Source organism: Rhinoderma darwinii, chromosome 1 (genome assembly GCF_050947455.1).
Source record: "Rhinoderma darwinii isolate aRhiDar2 chromosome 1, aRhiDar2.hap1, whole genome shotgun sequence".
Classification (NCBI taxonomy): domain Eukaryota; kingdom Metazoa; phylum Chordata; class Amphibia; order Anura; family Rhinodermatidae; genus Rhinoderma; species Rhinoderma darwinii.
The window spans coordinates 11,616,476-11,628,096 of record NC_134687.1 but is presented as its reverse complement, the minus strand read 5'-3'; the positions used below and the strand labels follow the sequence as shown (position 1 = coordinate 11,628,096).

General features: G+C 45.1%; 1 protein-coding gene across 1 annotated transcript in view; it reads left to right on the top strand.

The window, feature by feature from the left end:
- The first annotated feature begins 660 nt into the window (after positions 1–660).
- Positions 661–11,621, top strand: part of LOC142678164 (vomeronasal type-2 receptor 26-like) — a 38,730-nt gene continuing 27,769 nt past the window's right edge. The window contains exon 1 of the mRNA XM_075847423.1: positions 661–861. Within this exon, the coding sequence (XP_075703538.1) occupies positions 661–861 (201 nt within the window). The remainder of the gene's footprint in view (positions 862–11,621) is intronic.

Here is an 11,621-nt window from a genome sequence, read left to right as displayed (position 1 = left end):
TTCGGTCCAAATAAATTTGCCACGAATCACGAGTCCCCCGATAGCCCTGTCAAACAAGGCCATCGGGGCACTTCCCACAAAAATGAAAAAAAACCATACTCACCACCACCCCATGTCTTCTGTAGCAATGCGTCTCTGCCGGCAAGCGAGATGACGTAGCTGTCCCATGTGACTGCTGCAGCCAATCACAGGCCGCAGTAGTCACATTAAACAGCTACATCATGACATAGTTTTCTCCAATGTGACCGCTGCAGCGATCACATGGACAGCCATTTTTTCACCCTCTCTCAAGGACGTTTCTGTAGCTACGGAAGACCAGGTGAGATGGTGAGTATAGTATTTTTTTTTAATCTCCATTTACCCTTATTCTTTCTATCTGTGGCCAACATTTTGACTAGTCGTGCACCGCAAACCTCAAAAGTTTTGGATTTCTTCTAATCTGACACTTTTTGGGAAATTCTGACATTCCCAGAGTTTAAATGAAAAGGAAAGACAAAGGTGCTGCCATGAAAGTGTGATATTAATAATGCAAGTCAAAAAGTGTAATGACCTCAGTATATTTTCTCCAGGCCTCTACCTCGCTTCTACAGATATCTCATGGCCTTTATTTTTGCCATTGATGAGATTAACAAGAACCCTGAAATTTTACCAAATACGACCATGGGATACCACGTGTATGACTCGTGTAACAATGTGAATAAGGCTATAGATAATGTTCTACACATCTTGTCTGGTCCTGGAGTAACAATTCCCAATTACTGCTGTGAGAAGTTTGGAAACTTGGTTGGAGTTATTGGAGATCTGAATTCAGATATATCTTTACATATAGCAGAACTGCTAAACATTTATGGATACCCACAGGTAAGTCCTATTACTACAGGAATGCCAAGGCCAGGCATTGAATTTATATTTTTAAACTATAAAAATAAAAAACAACCTAATAATTTCACTTCACTGATCCCGATCCATTCTTGCGTTTTCATATTCTCAAAATCCAGGGTCCTTTTTAATTTGAAAGGACACTTAATGACGAGGTGCCGTGTGATGTGACGTCACTGTAATGAGTACAATAGAATTTTTATTTTTGCAAAATCTGATAAATTTTTTTTTAACTACATTGAAAACTCTCTAACATTGGGTATATACCAGTGGCACATGTTAGATGTGGAGAGAAGCCCACCCTCAAAAGTTATATGCAGACTGGGCTTATGGAAGAGTGGGGACATTGTGACTGGCATGAAGCATAGTGGCTAAAAATTTAGGCTTTATATCTTACAAAAAGGGCATAGTATGGGGGGAATTGTGGCTGGCATAGGGACCATTGAGGGCATTGTGACTGTCATGGGGTATTGTGGATTTCAAAAGAGCATTGTGGTTGTCATAAGGGAATTGTGGCTGTCGCGGGGGCCTTGTGATGGAGAATTTCGACTGTCATGGGGATTTTGGGGCTGACAAATGTAGCATTGTGTCCCATCATGGGAGGTAACATGTGAGGAGAAAAAAGGAGTAGGTCATAGCTGGAAAAAGCTTTCCCACTGATCTGGGTCAGATAAAAAAAGACCTGTTTGAGGGCAGTTTCTCCCAACCTCCCCCTGCCACCCTTACCAGTGACAGATGGGTTGCCATGCCCATCTACCATCAATCATTGCTGCCATTAATCACTTCTGAGAAGAGATGTAGGAGCTGGGGGGAAGGGGTGCAGGCATCAAAAAAATCCAGCGACACATAACTATTCTTTGATGGCTTTATCTTAAGTAATGTCATAACCAGGTCATGGCTACACTTAAAATCTCTCAAGAAGACAGTATACGTTTTATGCATAAAAACAGTCTTAAAGGGGTTGTCTGCCCTAAATAATCCATATTTTTAGATGGGTCATTTGAACATAAGCTGATTACATAGGATTCACAGTGTGACCGGAATGAAGTGACAGGAATGAAGGGGAGCAGCTCTCGTACGAGTGCTGCGGCCCCTTCAAAACAGCTGATTGGCGGGTCCCGGGAGTCAGACCCCGCCAGTCAGGGATAACCTTACCTTCCTCTTCGGCCGCGGCGGGAGTTCTGTAGTCTCGATGCTGTGCGCGGCGGCATTTCGCTGTGACGTCATGCGCTGCGCACAGCGCTTGACGTCAGGACCTCCGCTGCGATCCGGAACCAGGAAGGTAAGTAAAGTATGTTACTATAGTAACAGGGGCCCGCGGCCCGAGTTACTATAGTAACTTTTTATTGATGTGGTGCGGGGGCCGTGGGCCCCCCTGGCTTCGGGGCCCGGTCGCAATTGCGACCGCTGCGACCCCTATAGCTACGCCAGTGGCAACATCCCCTGTGCCCAACTACATGGTTGTCATAAAAACACACAGACCTGACAGGCCTGATTTCTATCAATACCCCATTAATGGCTCCCTGTCGCCTGAATGCACAGGTGCTAAGTGAGAGGAGAGACACTGATCCCTTATACCCTCTATGCCTTACATGTGTAGTGTCTCTGAAGCTCATTTCTGTTTATAACTCATATTTGGAACAGCCAGATTTATTTTCCTTATTAGCTGACCCGCTCAGTGGCTCAATCTGCACATGTACCACCTGTGTCTCTAAACGGACTATTACTTTATTGTCAAGTTACAACACCAACCCTATTTGTGGGTCACCTGCAAATGCACTGTGTACCAGATTTCTCCAGCGGGCTTCCATAATCTGATATTGGCCCACCTGAGTCCAGACATTGTCTCTACCCTTGACATCACTTGGGTGCCAAATCCCCTCTCAGGATTATACTTCATTTTGGTGCTCCATACATCTTCATTCATAGCTACTTGACTTCCAGCTATGGCGCCTTTCGAAATCGCAAACCAAATCGGCCGGTAAGCTGGACCAGTTTCGTAAAGTGGACGCCTTGGCTTCTACATCTTCTAATATGCAACCTGTTAATCCTTCTTCAGCGGATTTGAATCAGTCTACCTCTGCCGTCAGACTCTAATACGAATACATTGAAGGTTCTGGTAGACATCCATCCATGCCAAACCACCTTGACCACATGCAATGGGGAGATTATAGTGAATATTTCCCTCTTATGCCAAGATGCGCAACACACTAGAGAAAGAGTGACGGAGGCTGAAAACAGAGTCAGTACCCTGGAGGACCAAGCCCCACCACTCACTAGACATCTTGGAGATGTTGAACAGGGCCTCGCCAGACTACATCAACATCTGGAAGATCAAGAGTAGAGATGAGCGAACCGGGACAACCGAACCCGGTTTTCGGTCCGAACATCGGGAAAAGTTCGGTTCGCACCGAACTTCCCCGGGTTCGGCCGAACCCGTTTTGACCGAACCCGGTCAAAAATATTATACAAATCGGCAGCCACTTGTCTCTATCAATTACTGATAGAGAAAAGAGGCTGCTGATTAAAAATAAAATAAAAAGCATTTCATACGTACCCGGTCGTTGTCTTGGTGACGAGTCCCTCTTCTTCCTCCAGTCCGACCTTCTTTTCTGACGCGGCAGCCTGTGATTGGCTGCAGAGGCCTCTGCAGCCTGTGATTGGCTGCAGAGGCCTCTGCAGCCTGTGATTGGCTGTAGCGGTCACATGGGCTGTATCGTCATCCAGGAATGTCGGGCCGGATGTCGAGAGGGACGCGTCACCAAGGCAACGGCCAGGAGACCAGACTGGAGGAAGCAGAAAGTTCTCGGTAAGTATGAACGTCTTTTTTTTTTACAGGTTGATGTATATTCTGATCGGAATTCACTGTCCAGGGTGCTGAAACAGTTATTGCCGATCAGTTAACTCTTTCAGCACCCTGGACAGTGACTATTTACTGACGTCGCCTAGCAACGCTGCCGTAATGACGGGTGTACACATGTAGCCACCCGTCATTACGGTGCCTCATGCACACGACCGTAAAAACACCCGTTATTACGGGTCGTAATTACGACCCGAAATAGCGGGCCCATAGACTTCTGTTAGCCACAGGTACCTTCCCGTTTTCTCACGGGAAGGTGCCTGTGCCGTTAAAAAGATAGAACATGTTCTATTTTTTTATTTTACGGGCCGTGCTCCTATACTTTATAATGGGAGCACGGCTCGGAAAAACGACCGGCTGCCCGTGGCCGGCCGTGCTCATCTCCTGAAATACTCTGTGCTGCCTTAAACTCTGTGGACAGGTCAGGATCCTGTTTCTTTTAAATGCTGCTGGGGAACCCGCTCGATCCACTATATAAGGCTGCGCTACAGTGCAGCATTTAAAAGAAACAGGATCCTGACCTGTCCACAGAGTTTAAGGCAGCACAGAGTATTTCAGGAGATGAGCGTGTGGATCTTGTGCGGGGTGGTGACTTGCCAATCATGTGAAGGTGTTATTGAGGACAGGAGTGGAGGAGAGGTAACAGACTGAGCTACGTAATGGTAAGAGCAGAGTTCACAGCAGCACAGAGTATTTCAGGAGAGGAGCGTGCAGATTCAGTGCTGCTGTGAACTCTGCTCTTACCATTAAGTAGCTCAGTCTGTTAACACTCCTCCACTCCTGTCCTCAATAACACCTTCACATGATTGGCAAGTCACCACGTAATGGTAAGAGCAGAGTTCACAGCAGCGCAGAGTATTTCAGGAGATGAGCGTGCAGATCTTGTGCGGGGTGTTGACTTGCCAATCATGTGAAGGTGTTATTGAGGACAGGAGTGGAGGAGAGGTAACAGACTGAGCTACGTAATGGTAAGAGCAGAGTTCACAGCAGCACAGAGTATTTCAGGAGATGAGCGTGCAGATTCTGTGCTGCTGTGAACTCTGCTCTTACCATTACGTAGCTCAGTCTGTTACCTCTCCTCCACTCCTGTCCTCAATAACACCTTCACATGATTGGCAAGTCACCACCCTGCACAAGATCCGCACGCTCATCTCCTGAAATACTCTGTGCTGCTGTGAACTCTGCTCTTACCATTACGTGGTGACTTGCCAATCATGTGAAGGTGTTATTGAGGACAGGAGTGGAGGAGAGGTAACAGACTGAGAGCTACGTAATGGTAAGAGCAGAGTTCACAACAGCACTGAATCTGCACGCTCATCTCCTGAAATACTCTGTGCTGCCTTAAACTCTGTGGACAGGTCAGGATCCTGTTTATTTTAAATGCTGCACTGTAGCGCAGCCTTATATAGTGGATCGAGCGGGTTCCCCAGCAGCATTTAAAAGAAACAGGATCCTGACCTGTCCACAGAGTTTAAGGCAGCACAGAGTATTTCAGGAGAGGAGCGTATGATTGGCTGCAGAGGCCGCTGCAGCCTGTGATTGGCTGCAGAGGCGGTCACGTGGGATGAAGCGTCATCCCTGGAGGCCGGCCTTCTGACGTCATCCTGACGTGCGTGAGCGCCACTACAGCCTGTGATTGGCTGCAGCAGCGACATGGAAACATCATCGCTGGAGGCCGGACAGGAAGAATGTAAGTATGAACGTATTTTTTTTTATTACATTAAAATTTTATTTTCCGCGCGCCGAGCATGTACTGTCAAGGTTGCTGAAAGAGTTAGTGCAGCCCATTAACTCTATCAGCACCCTGGACAGTACCATGGTCGGCGCACGGAAAAAACAGGTTCGGTCAGAACTAGTTCGGTCCGAATCAAACTTTTTCGTGAAATTCGGCGAACTAGCCGAACCAAACTTTTCATAAGTTCGCTCATCTCTAATCAAGAGAACAGACTAAAGTACCTTCGCTTTATTGGCTTGCCAGAGGGTAAGGAAAGCTCCTCTTCTGAATCCTTCCTGGAAAATCTTCTCTTTACCACCTTTGGGAGGGAGAAATTCTCAGTTATGTTCGTAGACTAAAGGACGCATCGTATTCTATCTAAACCCCCACATCCAGGGCCTCCATTCATCGCTAAACTCCTCAACTACCGAGACGGGGACACTATCCTTAAACTCACAAGAGAAAAAGGATAAATTCCATATGCTAAATCACTTTCTTCTTTACTATGCCTACTGACCTAATATCTTTCTTAACATGGAATGTGAGAGGTCTTAATGACCGAATTAGGAAAGCTCCTGTATTTCGATATCTGCAAAAAACATGACTGTGATATTATGTGCCTTCGGGAGACCTACATGACGGATGACAAGTTCCGTCTTTTAAATAGACCTTAAATTGGTTGATCATATCATTCACTAATTTGGTCAGTGGTGTCTCAATATTGATCAAACGCTCTGTCCAGTTTCACCTGTTAGAGGTGTAGAGGTGACTTCGGACCCAGACAGTGTATTTGTTCTAATACACTCTCTTCTTTTTTTATCATTTGTAACCAGTCACCCGTCTGTGCCTAGTATGTGGTTGGGTGACTTCAATTCCTCCTGGGATAAGCATTTGGATAAATTCCTCCACCCAGGCCAATATCCTATATCTCCAGCTCCCTCCTCCCTCCATTTTCTTCTTTTAGAATTTAATATAACGGATGTGTGGAGAGCTTGAAATCCTTATACCCGACAGTATTCTTGATTAACCCCTCAGTTTCAGGCCTTATCCCGTATCGACCTAATGCTAGTACACATTTCCCGCCTTACAGCTGTAGACTTAGTAGAGTATCTCCCCAGGTCCATTTCAGATCATTCCCACAGCTGTCTACGTATTAAACACCCAAATATACCCCCTAAAATCTCGCTGGAGATTGAACCTCTTTTAGTTAAAAATTCTCCCCATCTGAATATTTCCAGACTAAATGGCATCAGTTTTTTCTTGACAATGATGGCAATGCTTCTTCTTTAGTTGTGTGGGACTCCTTCAATGCATATGCATGTGGAGCACTTTTTGTGGCGATTAATGATTTTAAGAGGGGTTTGGCGCAAAACAAACTCCAATATATCAATGATCCGACTGGAGATCATAAATCGGAATGGCTTTGCAAGGTTTGTTTGTACCACACATCTTTACATAATTAGGCACAGAAAAGAGCTTTCTTTTCCAAACAATCATATTATGAACCCAGTGGAAAATGTGGTAAGCTTTTAGCCTGAACCCCCTGTGACATCACTGCTGGAGGTCTCAGATGGTACCCAGTCCTCTGACCCACAGGTAATTTTATCCGCCTTTTGCTCATACTATGAAACATTATATTCCCCTCACACCTCAGCCTCATGTGTAGAAATTGCTGAATATTTAGAGCAGGTGACTGTTCCTTCACTGTCGTCTGCACACAGGGATTATTTAGATGGCCTCATTTTGGTGCAGAAAATTCTGGAGTCCATGGCCTCCTTCCAGACATCTAAATCACCCGGTAGTGATGGCACCACTCGCTGAAATGCTCAGACAAGTACCCTGTATTATAAGTTTTAACCTCTCTCTCCTACAATAAAAGATCACCACGTATGCTGCTGATACCCTATAATATCTCGCTAACCCTGGGCTTTCCCTGCACGTAGTACTTTCTATAATGACAAATTTTTGTTCAATGTCTGGTTTATCCCCTAATTGGTCTAAGTCCCATATTTTACCATTAGATATATCGGCCCCTGTTGCCTCGGCATTCTCTACCCCACTCCTTTGGTTCAACTTTATTACATATCTTGGTATACATATTTCCAGAACAGTTTTTGAATTTGAAGCATTAAATATCACCCCTTTAATAGTTTTTCTATGCACCAAGATTGCCAGATGGAACCAATTGCTCTTATCTACAGCTGCAAGAGTGAGTTTAGTTAAAAATACCCTTATGCCTAAAATTTTTTATACATTCTTCAACAGTCTCCCATATACAGTGAAGGGAATAAGTATTTGATCCCTTGCTGATTTTGTAAGTTTGCCCACTGTCAAAGTCATGAACAGTCTAGAATTTTTAGGCTAGGTTAATTTTACCAGTGAGAGATAGATTATATTAAGAAAAAAGCAGAAAATCACATAGTCAAAATGATATATATTTATTTGCATTGTGCACAGAGAAATAAGTATTTGATCCCCTACCAACCATTAAGAGTTCAGCCTCCTCCAGACCAGTTACACGCTCCAAATCAACTTGGTGCCTGCATTATAGACAGCTGTCTTACATGGTCACCTGTATAAAAGACTCCTGTCCACAGACTCAATTAATCAGTCTGACTCTAACCTCTACAACATGGGCAAGACCAAAGAGCTTTCTAAGGATGTCAGGGATAAGATCATAGACCTTCACAAGGCTGGAATGGGCTACAAAACCATAAGTAAGACACTGGGTGAGAAGGAGACAACTGTTGGTGCAATAGTAAGAAAATGGAAGACATACAAAATGACTGTCAATCGACATCGATCTGGGGCACCATGCAAAATCTCACCTCGTGGGGTATCCTTGATCCTGAGGAAGGTGAGAGCTCAGCCGAAAACTACACGGGGGGAACTTGTTAATGATCTCAAGGCCGCTGGGACCACAGTCACCAAGAAAACCATTGGTAACACATTACGCCGTAATGGATTAAAATCCTGCAGTGCCCGCAAGGTCCCCCTGCTCAAGAAGGCACATGTACAGGCCCGTCTGAAGTTTGCAAATGAACATCTGGATGATTCTGATAGTGATTGGGAGAAGGTGCTGTGGTCAGATGAGACTAAAATTGAGCTCTTTGGCATTAACTCAACTCGCCGTGTTTGAAGGAAGAGAAATGCTGCCTATGACCCAAAGAACACAGTCCCCACTGTCAAGCATGGAGGTGGAAACATTATGTTTTGGGGGTGTTTCTCTGCTAAGGGCACATGACTACTTCACCGCATCAATGGGAGAATGGATGGAGCCATGTACCGTCAAATCCTGAGTGACAACCTCGTTCCCTCCACCAGGACATTAAAAATGGCTCGTGGCTGGGTCTTCCAGCGCAACAATGACCCGAAACATACAGCCAAGGCAACAAAGGAGTGGCTCAAAAAGAAGCACATTAAGGTCATGGAGTGGCCTAGCCAGTCTCCAGACCTTAATCCCATCGAAAACTTATGGAGGGAGCTGAAGATCCGAGTTGCCAAGCGACAGCCTCAAAATCTTAATGATTTACAGATGATCTGCAAAGAGGAGTGGGCCAAAATTCCATCTAACGTGTGCAAACCTCATCATCAACTACAAAAAACGTCTGACTGCTGTGCTTGCCAACAAGGGTTTTGCCACCAAGTATTAAGTCTTGTTTGGCAAAGGGATCAAATACTTATTTCTCTGTGCACAATGCCAATAAATATATATAATTTTGACTATGTGATTTTCAGTTTTTTTTTTAATATAATCTATCTCTCACTGGTAAAATTAACCTAGCCTAAAAATTCTAGACTGTTCATGTCTTTGACAGTGAGCAAACTTACAAAATCAGCAAGGGATCAAATACTTATTTCCTTCACTGTACCTCCCAGCCCATTTATTACAGCATATTGAAAGTATTCTCCCTTCTTTTTTATGGAATAATGGTAGATCCCAGGTAGCTAGCCGGTGTCTATTTGCCCCATCGGATGAGGGTGGTGTGTCTCTCTCTCACCAGTTTTAAATGGTACTATATAGCTAGTGAATTGTCTCATCTGGAATGGTGGTGCACGGCCGACCGTGTGAGAGTCCAGACCCTACTTATTTCACCATTCAGTGTCCATTATACTCACTCTTTGCATATTTTGTTTTGTGGCCAGGTACATACCGGTGGAAACTTATGTAACCCTCCGATCCTGAACCAGGCCTTATTGGTGTGTCCAGAGCATGTTTTATTCCACTGCCATCACTAGGCACACACCCTTATGGCACTGTAAAGCACTCCCAGAATTATTGCAGCTCTCTTTTGATATTCCCTGGCACAAGAATGGTATTTGGTATCTCTCTCACATGTATTATGATTCCGGCACTAAGACATTCCCGGAGTTACAAGAGGAATTTACGCTCCCCTCCTCCCAACTGTTCTCATATTTGAGAATCAAACATGCTCTTGAGACTCTTGAGTCCATTGTTGGTAGTATGTTATCTCACAAGAAGTGATTATACCAACATAGAAACTGTCCTCTCAAATGCACCAAAATTTGGGACAGATGGCTTCTGTCCCATGCCACTGTCTATTTCTCTAAAACATGGATTCTTTGACTTGCCCCGGAACCCTTAATCTGTTTTCTGCCACGGATGTAGCTCCTGCTTGGCCCACTATCACGTTGGGATCAAGGACCCACTGGGCCGTACCGCATTGGCGGAAATGCAGCTGGCCAACTGGGTGCAGGTAGCAGTCTATAGTTCGTGTAGGTTACCTGTGGCAGCTCGGACAGTAGCAAGGCAGGCTCGGCTGGGACTAGGCAGAAGGCAGACATCAGGCGTGGTGTAGCAGGACAGGCATGGTATACAGCACAGCACGACTACAGCTCAGCACGGCACTCGACCAGGATAGCACGGTATACAGGATACAGGTACGGGAAACACTGGGAACTGGAAGACACTAGGAGACCATTTGCATAGACACACTTGGTGTACGACAACAACGCTCAGGCATGGGAGGAACGGGCTGGGCCCTTCTTATAGTCCACGGTGCTCATGGGCTAATTAAACATAAAAGTCCCTTTAAGAGCGGGCGGCGGAGGTGAGTGGAAGTGAGCGCTGGCATCTCCTGAGGAGGAGACTGGGGCCAGCACTCGCAGAACCATGGCTGCGGCCGTCAGGAGGTAAGTGAGCCTGATAGCCCGTGGCCATGGGCATGGCACCCATATCCAGTTTTCCCTTCTCTCATTCCATTACACACTGCACTATACAATTTCACCTTCTATGCTGTAGAGATACTGGTCCTGTTTTTCCGCTGAATGTTACCTGTCTTATTTATGTTATAATAATTTACATTTGTATATGTGGAAACTGTTTGAGTTTCTCGTTAACTAGTAATTCTTTACATTGTGCCTTAGGCCGAGATCGGCACTGTGCACTGGTTCATAAATACTTGGGGAGTATGTAGTTACCAGATGCCCTGCCCGTTTTATACAGCTTTATATGCTATTATTTTGTACCACATTTCTCTGCTTAGTAACTCTTTCATGGTTCTAACTGATTGCACTTGTGATTCCACTGTCGCATTGCTATATTGATTTACTGTGTTCTTTTGTACTTACAGTTGATATGCTGTTTACACATTTCAATACTCTGTATGTAATTCTGATGTATTACACTAAACTTTACTTGTGAATTAAAAGCCTTATGTGCCATTTTGCTGCACATTTAGCTATTTCATCCTTTAAACACCAGCAGGTTTGTGGACCCACTATGCTACCCCACCGATTTGGCTTAGGGCCACCTCTGAGCGCATTGTCTAAGAAGCCTCACCGGTCTTCACCCTTTAATAATAACCCTCAATTCCATTCATCAGTTAATAAACATCAAGCCCTTTTTTTAAATGCTAGTAAATTATCTGCCATTACTACCTCTTAGGGTAGGGCAGGGTCAGCATCGTCACTAATAGGGCTGTACTGGGTCTAGTAAGACCCGGCAGCAGTCTCTGTCACTAACGGCATCCGGTGATCATGTGACCAGTCACATGAACACCGGGAGTAATAGAGACAGTGGCGCGGCCGCTGCCTCTATTCCTAAACACAGCGTTCATTGAGCGCTGTGTATAAGTGATCAGAGAAGACAGAAGCAGCGAAAGCTGTTTCTATCTTCTCCTCAGGGTCCCCGGCAGTCGCTGACAG